General features: G+C 39.2%; 1 protein-coding gene and 1 long non-coding RNA gene across 3 annotated transcripts in view; both read left to right on the top strand.

The window, feature by feature from the left end:
* The first annotated feature begins 3,788 nt into the window (after positions 1–3,788).
* Positions 3,789–19,759, top strand: part of LOC144003842 (microtubule-associated serine/threonine-protein kinase 1-like) — a 62,403-nt gene continuing 46,432 nt past the window's right edge. Inside the window, exons 1-2 of one of the 2 annotated variants that reach the window (XM_077500470.1) lie at positions 3,789–4,215; positions 4,361–4,484. In XM_077500470.1, coding sequence (XP_077356596.1) covers positions 4,446–4,484 — 39 coding nt within the window. In that variant the 5' untranslated portion in view covers positions 3,789–4,215; positions 4,361–4,445. Of the gene's footprint in view, positions 4,485–19,759 lie in introns of both variants that reach the window. The other variant, XM_077500479.1, reaches the window with a different exon arrangement.
* LOC144005514 (uncharacterized) lies at positions 16,258–18,476 on the top strand. Its single transcript, XR_013279607.1, has 3 exons — positions 16,258–16,496; positions 16,836–16,984; positions 18,026–18,476. It is a non-coding gene; the product is annotated as an uncharacterized LOC144005514 (long non-coding RNA).

Below are 19,759 nucleotides of genomic sequence, written 5' to 3'. Positions count from 1 at the left end.
TTCAAATGTCTGCCTGTATGTCACTATTCACCACTGGCATACAATAGATAGACCATAATTACAATTCATTTGGTGTAAATATATATATATATATATTAATTGTTTTTGGAACAATTGCCGTATGAGAAATTGGGTATTTCCTACAACATAAGTGTAAAAGCATATGTATTGAGACACATTGATGGCTGGGCAGTGCATTCTCTACCTAATAAAATCAAGCTCAAGTTACAGATCTTTTTTTTTTTTTTTTTTCTTTCTTGGTTGAAAATGCTTTAATGTTTGCCTCTAACCTCTAATGCCCAGGTGCGATTCAGTGAGTGTGTAAATCCATCCATGTGCATTTTGTGTTTTTGAGCTCCGGTCAGAGTGTATAGCAATCCTCTTATGGTGTTCCTTCTCCATGGAGGCAGGCAAGAAGGCTGTTATCCATTGCTGAGGAGGATTTAAGGACATCCTGCTGGGTGCATGGGTGCTGGGTCTGCGGGCTGCCAGCATGAGAGGTGCTTCTGACTCTGAACGAGACGCGTGTGTGGAAATCAGGATTACACACAATGTCCGTCCGCTGTGTGCCGTCCTACTCTCAGAAAGAATGGGGGCAATACACAAGATACAAACTACAAATGAAACTGTGAGGTCAGTTATCGATGACTACAAACATCCTCGTAGAATGACGCTGCATCCTTATAAGTTAACGCCACAGTCCTGTTGTAATACAACCGCCAACCACAAGGAGGTCATAGTGGCTTACCAATGAAGGCTTGCGTACACACGCACCCATTGGCGCACACACATCCTGACACAGTTGGTGAGACTGTAAAACCATCAACAAACCTGACACAAACCAAAACAGAACATTCATGGGATTTAACATTCAAATGTGTTGAATTTGCTTGGGATCCCATAGTATTTGAGGATAAAATTTCAAAACGGTCATATCAGTCAGCGGAAAATAAAGTATATCAACGAAGCTGAGCAGTTGTCACTCAAAAGGATTACCCGAGCATTGCGTAAGCGGATATGACAGCGCCATCGTCTCTTCTGCGCTCAGAAGCTGCTCAGCACAAGCAATTCATTCCACAATGAGGCCATTGTGAAACTCAATTAAATGCTTCCCTTTGGGCCCAACTTCCACCTGCACTTGGCTTTTTACGCCTCTGGTGCCACAGCACTAATCTGCCGCCTCATTTGTCCTCTGGAGTGAAGCCCAAGCACGGGTTTTGTAGGTTTTGATGGAGCTGAAAGGCAAAACGGTTTTGTGTGGCTGCAAGTCGGGGTCGATGGTGCCGTGAAGGTGTGTGTGTGTGTTGGGGTTTGCACAGCTTGCCTACAGGCCACAAAACAAAGCCCCAATGTCAACACAGAAATGGTCTGGCTCCTTCACTGCCAACCAGATGGCCCTCATAGCTCCATTTAATCTGACACACAACAGCATGCTTAATGGATCGTTTTCCTGGCTACATCTCGGAGCACATTCTGTCAAATTCAAGGTTCATTTACTTTTCACTTAGCCCACGTTTGCTTTTATAGAGTCCGATTTTTTTTTTAAATAATTTATTTGTATGGTAGACTACTATCTACAGGTCTTATCCCACCACTTGCTTTACTGTTGTTTTAGTCATTTTGACGACAGTAGTACAGGAGGGAAGAGACAGTATTAGCAATAACATGAAATGATTCATTAGGATTCACTCTAATTTGCTTTTTGCCACAACTTTACATTGTCAAAAAACTGCTTTATATTTTTTATTTATATACATTGATTAGATTTTTTTGTGTTCTATCTGCACCCCCACTAGTCCAACCATGACATTCTGATTAATATTTCATTTCTGGAATATGAATTCAGTAGAAAAATCCACCTGTTTTTATTCATCTCAGCATTGGCGGCCATTTTTCCACTGAAAATGACATCATAGTGCTTAAGGGCTCAGGTAACGACCAATCAGGGCTCACCTGTTTGCTGGGTTTGGTCATGTGACGTTCGCAAGCTGATCCCTCGGTATTGTGATGACATTTTCAATTGACAGCAACAGTGGCAAAATGGCCGCTCTCGCTTAGTTGGATAAAAACGGGTGGATTTTGCCGCTTAATTCAATTTCCAGAGACACAATATTTGTCGTGTTTTGGGTTGGGTTTTGGTTAGTTTTGTTTCTATAATGATGTAGGTTGAGTTGGTCTGGTTTTTGTTTGGTTTTGTTGTCATGCTTCCTTTTGTTTTTGTCATGATCTGTTTTCCTGATGTCTCACTTTTGTCTCTCAAGTGTAATTTCGCCCACGTGTGCTTATCTTCCCTCCCCCTAGTATTAGCCAATCAGTTCCCTCAGCCACGTGTGTCTTGTCCACGTGTGTCTCATGGTCTAATTAGTGAGTGTATATTTAGCTTCTTGGTTTCGTGCAGTATGTGTGTCTGTTGTCGTTACCAATGTACATCCTGCTGTCGCCATGTCATGTTGCCTGTCTAATGTCTAGTTTATCACTTTGATTATGGACTTTGTTGTTTTTGTTTTGCCTGTTAGTGGCATGATCACCACCTTGTTTTAATTAAAAATCCCTTTGGACTTAATCTATGCTTGCCTGCCATCTGAACACTTTATGGCAGTATTGGCAGTGTGGTATCACAATGAACTGAATGTTATGTTATCATTGTGCAGGAAATGCATTTAGAGGTCATTTAAAGACTCCATGTGGCTAATCTATTTATTTGCCTTCTGGAAGGGTCAGATGGGCCTGAAAAGCTGGTGACAATATGTTATATAAAATCTGTGTGAAAGACCTAATCCCCCCCCAAAAAAAGCCATTATGTAAGAGCGATGACCTCCATCTGTTCTTTTAGTAGCCACAAAATAAAAGTATTGGGGCATCATGCTGTTACACCTGTCATGATCTGTTTATGTTATTGAGATATTTACTTTTGTTTCATGTTACATATTGTTTTATCGTGTTCCATGTTAATAAGCTGTTGTACTTGTTGGTTTTTGCTTCTTGTCATGGCAGTCTCTTGTCTACCAATCAGCCACTCCAGCCACTTGTGTCCTGTCTCATCTCTTTGTATTTATTTAGTTCCCTGTTTTCTGTCAGCCTGAGTCGGTTCATTGTTTCTGTACATTGCTGTCAGTGGTCTTTTAACGTTTGTCATGTCATGCTTCCTGTATGATGTTTTTGTTTTTCTGTGTTTTTTGATGCTCTGAATTCTGTCATGTGTGAAGATTCCTGTAGCAAAACGCTGGAAGACCAAAGCACAGGGAGGGAAAAAGGGAAACGAGTTTCACATAAAACAACGACAACAACAACAACAACAACAACAACAACAAATGTGGAATCAAAAACCATTAACAAAGTCTAAACCCGGAGTCTTCAACTCTGGTCCTCAAGAGGCCCATATCCAGCCTGTTTTTCACATTTCCCTCCTCCAGCACACCTGAATCAAATGATCATCTCATCAACAAGCTGTGCAGAAGAAGAGAAATCAAAATTAACAAATTAATCTGTCTGTCTGTCTGTCTGTCCGTCTATCTATCTATCTATCTATCTATCTATCTATCTATCTATCTATCTATCTATCTATCTATCTATCTATCTATCTATCTATCTATCTATCTATCTATCTATCTATCTCGTGTCACTATCTATGGTGCTGAATTGAGCCAGTTTACACGCAGCCTGATGGAGCAAACGTGAACTAAAACAACAGGGACGTGATGACGCATCATCGTGCACGTTGCGTGAAGCTCCAATGATGTGATGAGAGCGTGAGCCTTTAGACTGGAGGAGGGGGAAGAAGAAGAGGAGGGGCGAGAGGGAATCCCAGAAAGGAGTGACACAAATATCGCGTTGGTGCTGCAGCTCCAGCTTCCCCGGTTTTACTGAAAGTGAAGATGGAAGACTGAAGGGGGAAATAGTGTTTTTATCGAGAAGAACGTTAGCCTATGTGTGAGGCCGACCGAGGAGCTCCGGGATGAGTAAGCGGCTCTCCGCTGCCCTTCTGCGGGACGTCAAATCGGCATTTGGCCCAGCTCGTTTTCCAAGTCGCAATTCTCGCGTGGAAATAAGCTCGCGTTTCTTGTGGGCGCTGTTGTGACACAGCAGGACGTAAGTCAAGACCAGGTTAGTCCTCCTAAAGTGGAGTCACAACTCCCTCCAGAACCGTATCCAGACGTTCTCACCTCTGACGGGTTGTCAAGGATGCTCGGACAGAAAACTGCGCGACTGTCAACAGTGAGGTTTCGCTTGGTGGCTTGTTTTTAGTGACATACATTGTAAAGCAGACACAATGGAGCCGCTTGACATTTGTGTCATGACATGCTCCTCCTCGACGTGACACCGGACCCTACAGCTCAAGACTTTGCTGCTTCTTTTGCAGTTCGGCTGGAAGCTGAAGTCCTGTTCGGTCCAATCACAGAACAGAGGGAGCTGATTATTTTATTGCCATTGCACTTGATGAAGACATGGATGACTCGGGCATTATACGACGCCGGAGGCTGCAGGTGAGCTCATGCTGGACATCGCCTCTCTCTGTGGTGTGATCCTCCATGCATTATTGCGTACTGTATAGGTTCCCCATCCTATTTGGCAGCATTTTTTTTTGTTTTTTAATAATACATATACATAAAAATGTTGCTGTTGTTGTTTCCGTGAAATACTGTAGTAGCTCAACTTTTATTTCCAGCAGCAGTTTATTATGACATAGATAATCATGACATTACTAAATAAAATATAATTTAGTACTATAACAGTTATAATAAATGTATTATTCATATACAATCTATAATTATAACAATGAAAAAATGTGGCTCTATATCTGTATGTATGTATGTATGTATGTATATTATGGCTGGGTATTGCCTGTCTGTCTGTCTATCTATCTATCTATCTATCTATAATTCACATTAATAACAAATAATAATTAAAGCACACCATTATTTTGACCATATAAATACACTGACATGGTGTAGTAGTCGCTCAAATTTTATTTCCTTCATACAGTACAGAATAGCTTATGAGCAATATAATTATCATTTCTACAGTGCAGTTTCTTAATGATAACAGTGACTAATTGCCTAAGATATATTGTATGATAATACCAAATAATAAACACTCGATTATTCTGAAGCACATTAAAAGCAACACAAAAAAGTTCAAATTCAAGTTCAAAAGTTCACCCAAATTCAATCCAAAAGTTAAATTAATTTTAATATTAGGGGTGCACCAATCGATCGGCCGGCCGATTTATCGGCCCCGATTTCCTTAACTTTGTGTGATCGGTGATCAGTCGATCCCTTAAGAATAAACCGATCTTTTCCACCGAGCTCATCTTTCTCCCTAGAGTTCTGCATGAAAAATTCAGCCATTGTCCTCTTTTATTTGAGAGAACTGCTACATGTGCAGTTAAAACAATATGATTATTTCACAGATATTTTTCAATATTTTTTCAATAAAACAAGATTGGAACACTGAAGGTTTATGCTAACCTGGCAATTGCCAGATGGATAGGCGCTTCACGCAAGTGAGTTCTCCGCAATATTCATCTGGTACCTCTCCACAGTAATTTGGTGGGTAAAGCCGGGACATTCTTTACAATAATTCGAGCCGATTGGACGATGCGTCATTCTACACAATTGTGTTAACCAATCACAGCCATGGGTGAACATTCCGCCTTCGTTCTTGCCGAAGGGGGGTAAAAGCATGAACATCTTACCAGCTAGAAATGCACAAAGCGCCTCTCGCTGTTCAACATTCAACAAGGAAACAGTGAGTAATTCTGCGAGAGCAGAACTAATTGTAGCGTCCATTCGTCCATGTTGGATTTGTTTGTTAGCTCCGGCGTCGGCGCTGGCTTCCTGGTTTCGTCACAGTTGCATATCCCACCTCCAAACACAATGTTGCTCTGTGATTGATCCAAACCACCAGTGATTCGGATCGGCAGAAATCAACGGGAGCGGTACAAGATGTATTCTCCGGGGTTTGTGAACTCACAAATAGCGCAGGAATTCATCTTGCGAGAGCAAGGTTAGGTGTATGCTGCATGTTGTGAAAAAAATCGGGATCAGCAAATATCGCGATCGGCAGGTCAGACTTTTTAAAAGATCAGGGATCGTGATCTGCCGGAAAAATGTGATCAGTCCACCCCTAATTAAGATTAGGGGTAGACCGATTATTGACTGGGCTGATTATCGTGCCGATATTCGGTGTTTTGAAAAATATCGACATTGGCCTTTCTATACAAAACCGAAGGCAATAAAGCCGGTATCTCACTGAGCAGTGAATGCTTGTGAACATCGCAAATTTTGGGTATTCATCACACTTTGTAATATGTTCACAGTTTTGACTTGTCACAAAAACATTTCAAACATATTCAGGCAGTTTTTTCACTGTCTGTGAAGAGCTTTTGAAACCTGAAAGCTGGTGAAAACCCAAAATGGGCTACATCCACATGCATTTGTTGCTCAGTTAGATACAGGGAACTTTTCAGTTATGGATTTTTTTAAATTTCTACTTTATAAAAGGTGATGCTGAGACTGAGAACTCCCTACACTTGTTTATAAAAATTAAAAAATAATATCTACCTATCTACCTACTAGGGCTGGGAATCTTTGACTGTCTCAAGATTCAATTCAATTACAATTTTTGGGTCTACGATTTGATTCAGAATCGATTTTCGATTCTTGATTCAAACTATTTTCGATTCAAAATTATTTGATTGACAAATGATTTCTGCTTCAATTTACAGATATGCACAACATTGTCACGATCTACTCCAGTCTGCTTTGCAAGACAATATGACAAATAGAGACATTAAAGTGTCTTTTTTTTGTTTAAACATTTATTAATTTTGTATTGTAAGTGCCTTTTTCCACAAAAACAGCATGTGGGCTACAACTGCCTTTTCCCCTTCTTCTTCATTTCTAATTTAAATAAAATCGATTTTTGGATATTAAAGCAGGTATATGGAAGATTTAAAATTTCAAATCGCTACTGCCACCTGTGGCCGAAAACAAACTGCACGCTCGTACACGCTGCGCGCACTCGTACATGCACGACCTCAATACTGAAGACTGGGCTCTTCATATCCAATTAAACTATGTTTTCAGAGGTAAGAAGTTTTATAATGTTATACAAAGCTGGCCACTTCACGGGATGAGACTCTTGATCCCCACTAAACAATCGATGTCGACGGGACGTGCAGATCATATTGCTTTAGTCGGTCGAAGTCCAGTCCTGTGCTGTACTCCAAAACGATATGCAAATTATGTCAATTAATTGGACCTCATCCCGATGTTAATATGCAGTTACATATTGTCGTTACCCCGCTCGACGGACGTCAACCTGATTCTAGTCATTATTAGTGTATGTCGTCCCCAGGCTAGCGTCATTGTGCATGAGCCGAAAGGTGGGCTGTCAGTTATGGAAATTGACGATTGTGAAATGTGAATGTTATCGCCATTCAGTGTACCGTTCACATTCCGTTAGCATAATGTAGCTACAATAGGCTGTTTTCGCGGAGGAAAATAAGGCGACATTTAGCCTGATTGAAACGTCGCGGAATGGAACGTCTGTTCTTCATAAAGTCATTCTGTTCTATTACATTCAACTTTGCCGCCCCTTTCACGCTAAATGTTGCCGTCCACCTCACTTTCACCCCAATAGTTACGACCGAGAAGTGATCGATCTTGAGGTTACTGCTATTTGAAAACAACACATTTTCTTCTCAATGTCAAGATACTCGCTTCTTACCTTTTCGAGTAGAAAGAAAGCCAGCTGTGAATCACTTTTCTAATCCAAGTCCGATCTCAACTCTCTCCACCGCTGAAATATCAAACCAATGTTCACTCTCGTTCTTGCCCGGCGTCGGTCACTATCAAGTTTTGATTTTTTTTTTTTCGTGGCACTTGACATTGTTTTCTTTTTTTTTTAAGCAGCCTTCCGCGGAGTAACAGCGGGTGTCTGGGGCAGAGAAAATCTGTACTAGTTCCGTCTTCGCGACTACAGGAAACAACTGACGAGAACGTGCATGACGTCACATCCCGCAGACAGAGGGCGGGAAATTCGAAGGATTCGGACCGGACGCTTCCTAAATAATATTGGCCAGAGGCTTGTAGGAGTACAAATTGTGAACAGCTAAGATGTTGATCTACTAATTAGAATATGTTTCAGTCATAAATGGTCAAATAAAAAGGCTATTGTTAAGATATTTTTTTGGGAAATCCTCCATATAGTAGCTTTAAATATCGATTCGATTCGATTAATAAAAGAGAATCTTGATTCTTTTATGAATCGATGTTTTGGCACACCCCTGCAACTTACCTATATTAAGAAATTCTATTGACATTTTGGAAAACTTTATTTGCAGTAGAAAACTTTAGAGAGCTATTTACTTGCTTCTTTTTTAATTTAGCTTAACACATACTGATGACCCTTGAACCTCCCTACAATTTCTGTTTTAGTTTTTAAACAAAGCTATCTTTTATATGTTTAAAATTAAAATAAAAAGTTTTTATTTATTTTATTTTTTTTTTATGCTAATATTTTCTCTTTTACTGCAAGTGATTATCGGCTTGAAATATTGGTTATCGGCCTCATTGACTAATGATAATCAGTAGGGGTGTGAATTGCCTAGTACCTGACGATTCGATTCGTATCACGATTCACAGGTCACGATTCGATTCGATACCGATTAATCCCGATACGAATTTATAAGTCGATTGTTGCGATTTTTTTTCATTCAAATTTAGAAAATACTAATCAGTAAGCTTGTAGAGTGTAAGATTTATATGAAAATGTATCATTTATTTATCTGAAATTTCAGTCTTATAGAGGTTGTAATCTGTTTCATGTTTGAACAGCATTAAAATAAAATATTAAGGCTTAATGTTACGTTCATATAACATTCTTCCATGCTCAAGGTGTGAATCCTAACCCGAAGTCAGACGTTTTGTTGAATATTTTTCCATTAAAAATGGAAGTTTAAAAATCGATTCACACATACACACACAAAAAAAAAAAGGCAATGATGATAAGACGTTGAATCGGTAAGACTACCGAATGAACAATTCTGAGCTCTTTAAAAAAAAAAAAAAAAAAAAAAAAACGATTTTTTTCTAATTGAATCGATTCGAGAATCGTGCGATGTAGTATCGCGATATATCGCCGAATCGATTTTTTTTAACACCCCTAATAATCAGTATCGTTATCAGCCCTGAAAAAAAACATATCTGTCTATCACTAATTAATGGTACATTTATTGCTTAACTTGCTATTAGTGCCCCTACCCTGATGGACACTAGAAGACAGGGGGCATGGGGTTGTTCAAGGTACGTTTTCTTTAGCCTGTCATTGTTGCTGTGAGGTTCTCCTGCCCTATAGTAGGATCATGAGTAGGCTTAGAATAGCTTATATAGGCCAATAGTGTGTTTGACAAAATGTTATAAATGAATTGTACCCCGTGTGTTCTGATTCAGACCACTGCGCTCATCCGATATGAAGCTTTCTGCTTAATCACGGGTCATAGACCCCCCTACCCACCCCCAATCTCTGCATGATTCAGTCAAGTGTACTGAGCAGAGATGAGCAGCCTGCCGGGCGGAGTGCAGCCTCGTGTGCGCATGCGATGTGCGCTTCTCGGTTTGCATTTATTTCCATTTATTCATTCAGTTAGCAACGTGTCAACCACAACATTAACATTGCTAGCAAAGGCTTGAAATTGTACTTTGAACCTGGTTAGTGGCAAATTGACCCCTATTACAAAAGAGAGAGGATGGAGAGAATAGAAAGGTATCAAGGAAGGATTAGTGCTGAAGTGTGCTGATGGTTTCATGTCTCATTATCCCCACGAGTGAGCCCCTCGCTGTGCTGCCATGATGTATAACGAGCTGCGAGGGAATTTATCATCATAGTGTCATGGCTCACAAAATTCATTTCTTCGTGATGCAATGATCGTCTGGCTAATTTCTGCATGTATAGGAGAAGATGTGTAAGGTTGACTTTCAGCTCTTGTGGCGCCTGTGTCTACCCTGCGTGTGCGTGCAGTGTAAAATTGTGTGGTGACATCTGATTGGCTGCCTTGTCATTCCCTTGGGTCTCATCAACCCAACTCTCATGCGCTCTCTTTCTCTTTCAAATGCACATTTCTTTGTGCACCATATGGTGACATATCCCACTCCCCTGCAGTTAGATGTCAGGGGTCACATATCCATAATGCATTGCCTCAAAATGACTAAAATGAATTTAGGGTCATGCCTCGCTGTGTTGGCACTCATTGACGTTACACTGTGACTAAACAGTTAGGACAGTGCACAATCTAATTAAATCTGAAATGCATGTGAGAATACAGACGAGAAATGTGCTGTCAGTTTCCATGAATGTATTCCTGAGGGTGGTAACCTCCAAGCATTACACCACGGGTAATTCATGACCTTTTTCCACAGCAGTCATTTTGACATAGTAAAACAGTAAGCAGTAGGACAGATAAAGTTAGCAGGGTAACCCAGAAATCACAAACCCGAAAACTAATTATTATAATGTTTCAGTGGATCCCCAAAACACAAACAGATAAGTCGGTTTACAAAAATATTTATTAACACCAAACCTAAGCACACAGGAAAAAGTCCAACGAAAAGCTTGCAATGGCAAGAGAAAAAGGCAATAACAAAATGCGCGCGCAATAATACGTGGAACCGTAAACACACTTGAGCCAATCCAAAAGGGCAACAAGGCAAAGTACAACAAAAATCTTCAAGAACTTACAAGAAACAAGACAGGAAGGCAAGAATTAGGTCGCAAAACGAGGTCTAGGAGTCGAGGCTATCTTGGACTGAGGCATGAGCAAGCGAATAGTCCGACAAAAGACAGGAATCAGAAGCAACCTCTTAAATATACAGGACAAAATTGATGATAAGCAGCAGCTGTGTAGAGTCTCATGGGCTCCACCGCAGATCAGGCTCAAACTGGAATTACAACAATATGACAAGACTGAGAGCAAAGCCTTCAGGTATGGAACATGACAATTACGTTGTTAGATCTGCATCTAGATCTTGATTAAGGTGTGGGTCTCGGGTTAAAATCTTGTCTCAGACCCTCCTGTGTGGCGTTGTTTATACTTACGGTATTCAATGAGAACATATGAAGAGATGCCAAGCAGACTACGGAGATTGGATGGATGAAACTGAATTTTGATTCAGTAGATGTAGTTTTAGATTGACACAGTGGAACTGCCCCCTATTATCAACTACAAATTAATACTCTGACACTAGTCAGGTTTCAATCCAATTGCTTGGAATTTTTAAAGCAAATTTACTGAAAATGTGCAAAGCGGACATGCGACTTAAGCCCGTTTCCATCTGTTCTTCTTTTGAGAATATTGGGAGGGGATGTAGGTGGCGGTCTACACCATAGAGATGTCATCCACCAGTAATTTAAAAGAAGAAGAAGAACAGGAAGTGACTGTGCCGTGCAATGAAGTCGTATGAGTTTGCCTTTGTAATTCTTGATAAACCTTAGCGTTTCTTTGCTGTTTTCTGTTTAAAATGGCATTAATATTCGGTTCTTTAATTAATTCCAAAAATATTTCTGTTTCGTCACCCCCCAAACATACCTTACTTTATCGTTCGCCATTGCTTTGTAATTACTAACGTACGTGTGACGTAAAATCCGGTCAAAACATGGGACGTGTATCCGGTCTTTTCGGCGTTTATTCGCAAAACCTGTTTCCATAGCCACAATTCCCAGTTTACTTTTTTTTTGATACACTTCAAAATCCACCCCCTCCAAGAGTAAAAACTTTATTTTGGGGGGGTGTGAATTTTGGGCCCTTTTTCGAAATTCTAGCCATTCCATTCAGTTTTATTTTCGCAGTTCTTGAAAATTTGCATAAAAATGGGTGGATGGAAACCCAACTAGTATTAATCAAAATGAGCCTTTATGAATTTGTAAAGTTAGTATATTTTATAAGACTCATTTACTTAAATGGATCTCAAAGTCCCCATGCATTGTACATGTGAACATACAGTAAATCGTCCCTTTGATTGTAATTCATTTTCTCGCCACTTTATTGATTTAGACAAGTTAGTGCTCTAAATTATAATAATGAATGGTCATGTCGAGACCTTGGCAACAGTTGTCTGATCTCACCCATACCATTAGTGTTAATTTTATCAGACATATTTAAATTTAGTCTCAGTTTTGGTCCTGTTTCAATCACGCTTGTTAGTTTTTATCATAGTTAGTGAACCTCATTCCATTTTTATGTAGTCAACTTTAAGTCAACTATAACTCTAGCATTTCGAGTGACATGAAAAATCTGTCTGCTTCATCGTGATGCCTGGCAACTCTTGTTTATGGGCCACAGACATCTTATTCTTTATCACAACTGTCCGTACGCATCACGAACACACTGAAGTCACCGCACTTTGGTATGGATTTTTAGCTTTTTAGCCTTTTTTTGTGTTTTTAAGTCATTTCACCCTTTGACACCCATTCATTCGTTATTCTGTTCTGTATAACTATGTATTTAATTGAGGTTGTCATCAAACGTTAATTTGTATAAATGGAATCTAGATCATTCACTATAATCATCTTCTACTTTTTTCCGTACGCCCCTGCTCACATTTGTAGTGTTAGTGGTGGTGAGGTATATTGAAGGACATACCTCGACTTGGGAGCACCATCCATTGTATCTGATGATCAATTGGAACTGTTGCAATTTATACCAAAGAAAAGAGCATGTACATTAAATGGTGACATTTTCACATCTTGCACATATTTTGCTTAAGGTTGAGTGACTTTTCAAATGACACTGCAAGACTGGTGACTCAAATCGTAAGAACATGCCCTGGCAGTGCGCACAATTGTATGAGTGCCAGGGTTTAATCATGAATGAGGTTATTCATTGTCAAAGTCAACATGCTTTGACAGAAACAGGGCATCTGCAGGTGACGTATTGAAAAGCCCACATGCAAAACTTCAGGTTGTAAAACTAAATTTGTAGGTAACGACTATGCAGTCAGGAGTAGGCGTAAGACATTTCACAGGAGAAAAACAGTACACATAGGGGCATATTCACTAAGAATGTGCTGCGTCCGGTAATAGCGCAAAATATTGCACCACAACTGCACCCGCAGTCTGCGTCCAGTTACCCACCTATTCACTAAGGATATTGCTCTAATCATATACCGGCACAAACACGCCCATAAAACTGACACTTGGAGCAAATTTGCACCTGATTTACCACACATGGCAATGGATTTGCGCCAAGAACATGGTTGTTATAGTAACAGTTGCAAGAAAGATGACATTATCAGAAAGCGAGGTTGGACCGAGAGTAAGCGTTTAGAGTGCCATTAAGCTGTACAAAGCAGAGAGAACGACAACGACGTCATTCATTCATAAAGTACAAATTATTGGTGCGATTGTTTTTAAAAAATATATTTTCAGAGGTTGGCGTAGGCGTACGGTATACATCTGGCACGTAAAAATTATCATAAAATGCCTGCGTCCCATTGCCGATCAGCCCGGGTTACGTTATGTGTCCCAAAACAAACATATAAAGATTTCCCCCTCCCTCTTTTTTTCCTCTCTCTTTCTCTCTCTCTCCTCTCTGCGTGATCTGCCGTGGATGTTGTCCTGCAAATGGCACGCAATGCTCTCATGATCAAAGTTGCAGCAGTTAATTCATGCTTTCCAAAAACGGTAGTTGCGTCATGCAAATGCGGTATGGCTATTTGCGCTGGTGTTAGTGAATTAGACGCTGCATATCAATGAGTCTCATTTGCATTGAGGTGGGCATATTTTGCGTCAAATGTATGCAAATTACCTAATTTACATACGCGCAAATAACACCGGCCCACCGTGACACAATCGGTTTGGCACTTAGTGACGGATTTCCCCATCTGCGTGTGTTTAGTGAATTAGGCCCTCGCAGATTGCTCCATTTTTCCGGTTAGCGCGGTGCAAAGTCGACGCAAACCTTTAGTGAATAGGCCCCATAGTATGGAGTATGTAGCTTATATTTCAGGATTAGGACTCAAAACTGGTCAGACTTTTTGCGAGTGCTGCCTTATTAAAGGGTTTCAAAGAGGCACACGTGGTCTCCTGACAAGACGAACTTTGATTGGAATTACTTGATTAGTTGAAATGAGTTGTCACTTTTTGACCTGTTTTCAAATGAAAGTGGATTTTAGATAAAGAATTAACTGTGTGAAAGGGAATCCAAGCTGACAGTAGCAGGCAATACATAGAGGAAGTGATGGAGAATTAATGTAGTTGAATTTTTAGTAGGCTAATTAAGGCCATGTTTGAATGAAGATTTGATTTTAGAGCACACAGTCTGTGGCCCGGTTGGACTCACTCCATGGTTTTGACTTAATTATGCAACTATATTTGCACTGCAGGAACAAACTAGTGAATATGAGAAAGGGATGTCATGGTTTGGGTTGGGTTTTGGTTTGTTTTTTTGTTTTTGCTTTTGTCAGGGTTCTAGTTTTGAGTGTGTTTTGTTTGAATTTGTCATCATGTACCTTTAAGTTTCTGTTATGATCTGTTATGTCCTGCTTTTCTTGTGTAAGTCCCATTGTCTCATGAAGCATTGTCCTGCCCACCTGTACTCCTGACTTCCTCGTGTGTCAACCTATCAGAACCCTCTGCCGCTTGTGTCTTGCCCAGCTGTGTCTCGTTGTGTCAATTAGTGTGTGTGTGTATTTAGTCTCTTGTCTTCCCTCTGTCTGTGTCGATTCATTGTTGTTTTCCCCACATCATGCTGCCTCTTTTCTGCCTTGTTGATACCCCGTCTTGCATTACTTACCTTTTGGAGTTTGCTGTTTGTTGGGTTTAATTAAATCACCTTTTTACTTCACCTCTGCCTCCTCGTCCTGCTTCTCTGCATTTGGGTCCACAACCACACCTAAAACCTGACAAGGGAGGACTGCGTGTGTTCTTATGATTGTATTTCCAAGGCTCAGGTGGCGCAAGCATTTATTGGAAAAGCTGCCTAAAAATCCATGTAACCCATTTCTTAATTTCATTTCCATCACAGCCAGGTGGGTTAGTCAATGTAATTGTTCAGTCACAGCAACAGCAGTTGAAGATGAACAAAAGGAACAACATAGACAGGCATGCTGATCTTTGCTTGCTGTTTGCTTTGACATGTTCATTTGATGTGCTAGTAAAATGATTATGCCGATTCATGAGTGCAGTGTGTATCAATCATAACTGTGTCCCATCTGGCAGTGGTTGCTTATTCCTCCTGCCAAAAAGAGTCAGAAAGACGTCCAACAGTGGCGACCACAACATTCAGTAAATGTGGGCTGACCTAAATTTCCCTTCAAGTTCCTGAAGTGGAAAACCACAGCCTATAGACCACAGCTGCACTTTAATGTGCCAACTTGCTATTGCCTAGACATGCTTGAGCGGATGGTCACATTGATTTACACAAAACGATTGTCTGCTCTGTTCTCTTGATAAATGCTTGAATTGGTTTTTGCACATTCTATATGATTTACTTAAGCAAGACAGCCCTGACATTATGTTATTGGAACATTTTACAGATCCAGCAAGAAATGTAGAACAAACAATTTGAGCTCTAGTTTTTTAGGCGCACCTGCATCGTGAGGTTAGTGCTGGCACATCCTGATATTTTGCATCAGTGCAAGGCTTGCTTGCACATGGTTCCAAATCTAAAAGGCCGGTCTCTGCTCAGAGCAGTGGTGACAGAGAGTCGGTCTCAAATTCACATCTGCTTAGACCATGTCTAAATGCTGGTGCAGAAGGTCTAACGTGATTTTGGAGAATTTGATTGGGGACACTGGAAGACAGATTCTGAGCTCTGTGGTCATGTATGGTGGATGTTAGATTAATTTAATTCACAAATATATCAACAGCAGGCTTGAAAACCTCAGACTCACTGTAATATATTTCTAAAATCATCCCACTGGGCGGCAAAGCTTTATCAGGAATTGTTTTGTTTGAAAAATTTGTATTTGATTGGCTAGTTTAGGCCGTCAGGTCACACACGTTTTCGTTCAGTTTCGCTCCACTACCAGGGGCACTAAATAATCTTTACTTCATAAAATAGATTTATCAGTAGTAAGTAAGAATCCGTGGAGTTCACCCTGTGAAAACCCGCCAATTTTGTGTTTTCGGTGGTGAAACCCCGGCACTATTTTGCGATGAGGCGCAGTGATCTCTGGTGTGGGCGTAGTGCCATTAGGTCGGTAGTGGTGTGATTTAGGTCACATGAGCCAATCAGGTAGCTGCTGCTTTATCCTCACCATAGCAACCGCATAACAAAAATGGCGACCACAACGTCGGAGAGCGAAAGGAGAAAAAAAGTTAGAAAGAAAGTAGTGAAAAAACTTCGTTCCCGTTCAGGTTTGCCCATCACTTCAGCTGGCCCCGTTCTTCCAGCCATCTGCATCATTTGTAAAAATAAATTTCAAAGTAGACTCGTCTGGGATCGGAAGGCACACGGAAGAGGGATCATCTCGCCAAAGCAGAAACATTGTCAGCAGGTATGTGCTACACACACGCGTTCCCATTTCTGTTATTAATGTGACCGATATTTAGTATAGGGCTGAAAATAATTTTTTGCTAGGTTAAGTTTTAAGGCTATAGTTTAGTAAAAAGGCGAGCTGCTGAATGATTTATCGAGTGAATCCAACAGTGGTTACCAAACTCGGGTTACCTGTGCCCATCAGTCATAATAGAGAGTCACAGCTACACACTCCCTTTCCCCCCAAACTCTCTCTCACCAACCTCAACAAACACTTTACTTAAATCTGTGATGTGCATATACTGTAAAGAGGTGATGTGACAATAACACTTATAATGTAATTCTTTTTTGTGTAAAGGCGGGTTGCTGCAGGCAGCTGAGATGAAGAAAGACTGTTCCATTCTTCTGCATATTCAAGACAAAAGACTGTGTCACAATGGAGGTGCAGTTTTGTTTCAGAGATTACACAAGGTTCTTAAAGTCAACAGCAACCAGGGACGAACAAATGTGAGTTGTTACATTGCACTATTTCATTGTCACTTTGCTAAAATTACACATTTCAAATGTAAAGCATTGGTCAGCAATATGTCACTTGTATTCTGTTTACATTTCGAGACAGCATTAATTAGAAAGCATGACTCTGCACATATTAAGTGAGTGTGTGTGTGTTTTAGACAACCCAATGCTGAGAGCTACAAATTCTTTTTGTGAACAAGTAATCCGTCAAAGGATTATAGTTGACAAAGATGTGATGAGAATGGACAAGCTAAGGGGTTTGTGAACAGTGTTAATAAACACGGGGATCTTGATGCTTCAGACTACAGGTAACATATAAATCATTGAAACACATTTATGAAATCTATGGGGAGAGATTTGTCTAAAATCTCACTGTTTCAGAGAAAAATAGTTTGCTGACAAGCTCAATTTAAGTTAAAAATAAATAAATAAATAAAATTGATTCTCTAAAAATGAAAACCAGTTGGTTGTTAATTATTACATGCAAATGTGTTTTTTTGTCTTCTGTATTTATAATTGTTCTTTGACCAAGAAAGTATATAGGCCTATAGGTATATTTGTATTTCTATCCAAATATACGATTATTCACTAGAATTTTCAGTAGGATATCCAAATCCCAAAATATTCGATAGCTGCAGCACTAATAATACTAATTTTGAGTTGTGGCACGCCCACACGAGTTATTTTACCACACACCCATGTCAAAACTAGCTTACTGCACACACACTGCACCCCAACTTCAAATTTTTGCTAACGTCATAATAATAATAATAATAATAATAATATATTATAAATTTTGTTGGATGCAAAAGCAACTTACATAATTATAGTTTCATATGATTGTAATTGTCTTATTTTCAAATGTTTAAATATTTTCTTGATTTGAACAAAATATAATTGTTTTGAATAATCTTGATTTCAATTATTACCAAAATAATTGTGATGATTATTTTTTTCCATAATAGAGCAGCCCTAGTCTGATGTGAATATGTGTATCTTGTGCTCATCTTTCCCTTTAATTTTCTATTTCAGGCAGGATATACTGAAACGAAGATTGAGGTGTGATTTCCCCCAGCTGGTTTTTCACACCCCTTTCCAGCAACAACTCTGAAATGGTTTTTGTAGAGACATTATCAACAACTGACAAACTTTTAGACAGGGTACCTCACTCATCAGATACATCAACTACTGAGTCTACTGATGTAAGCCAAGAAAGTGACACTAACACATGGCTGGTACAACATCAGGTTGGAAAATCACAGGGCATACGAGGACACTTTACAGTGCAGGGCTGTAAAATTTATGTAAAATCTGCCATTTTGTTTGTTTCTTATCAAGATGTTAACTCTCCATTTTAACACTTTTCAAGCAAAAATAAAAATGTCTGTATTCCATTTTTCCACAACACAGACCTTTGTTAAATTGGTCTGCCAAAAAAAAAAAGAGAGCTGTTCCAATGAAGTTCCAAAGGTTTTATTGTGAATGCACATTTGATTTTTATTTTATTATTATTATTATTTTTATTAATATTTTTGGGGTAGGGGGTGGGGGGTATAAATGACATGCTGTGATGACACAATCTGATACTTTAATAAATATTCTATATGTTATAATAATCTGGGCTCTGAATGCATCTATTTTCATCTAGTCCATTTTGCCTTGTTCCAGGTTTGTGGTGCATGGTAGTATTTTTGGCCGATGTATGCTGTCTACCTTTCATTACGTAGTAGGTAGTTAATTGTTTTCATATATGAAACATAAACATAGCTAAATGTAACATCCGTGTGCTGGTTTCACTTCTAGTTGAAGCGTTTTTTTGGCACAAATTTAATATATTTAATTATCTAAATTCACATGATTGCACAAAACCACCAATACTTGTTTCTGATGTTAGGTACATGTATTTATAACATCTGGGAATGATTTTCTGTTGCCAAATTTAATGTAAGACGTTTTACAACCAAAAACTGCAGCACAAGATTTTCGTTTTTTGTTATTTACCTATATATGCATTTCTGGCTTGTGACAAAATTGGGGCAGGAAAACATTGGGTGAACTTTTAACCCAAAGTTCAGAAGGGTATTATCTATCAAAAAATGCATTGAACAAGTAGTGCCCAGACAGTGGAGCGAAACTCATTTTCTAGGCACTTTTTTGGGGTTCACCCCACGGCCTAAAATCATATTTCCCAATTCGAATGAATGGAAATGGAGTTAATCTGTTTTATCGCTCCCCCAAAATTGTTTTCAATTTTTTTTAAATAATAAAAATATTACAATACTCCATAATATTATACTTATAAATACATACAATCACAATGTAATTTTACTTTTTTTTTTCCAATTGAGTGGACATTACACTGCTTCTTCTGGTTTGCACAACTTGGCTACTACCTAGGGCAGTGTAATACATACATATGGATATACATAGAATCACAAATTACTCCTTTGCACTAATATTAGTTATCCTTTGCAGAGGATAAATAATATGTCTGTGACTATTGTTTTATCTATGCTGCTTTACTGTATGTTTCCAATACTGTTAGTTAAAGGGTAAAAACGCCTCAACACTTATGCTATGTTAGCCTGTCTAGTGTATTGCACGAGATGCAATAATTATTAACATTAAGCCAAGCAAAGGTTTTCCAAGGAAAAGATATGTGGTTTTAAATGCTAAATGTGTCATTCTTTTATGCTTAATCTGACAGTAAACGTCAGCTGCTGGCAAAAAAGCAACTTTAACTTAGCCTTTTTTTTTTTTTTTTTT

This window comes from Festucalex cinctus, chromosome 1 (genome assembly GCF_051991245.1).
Source record: "Festucalex cinctus isolate MCC-2025b chromosome 1, RoL_Fcin_1.0, whole genome shotgun sequence".
Lineage (NCBI taxonomy): Eukaryota > Metazoa > Chordata > Actinopteri > Syngnathiformes > Syngnathidae > Festucalex > Festucalex cinctus.
The sequence above is the reverse complement of the archived record's forward strand: the minus strand, read 5'-3'. Positions and strand labels throughout refer to the sequence as shown.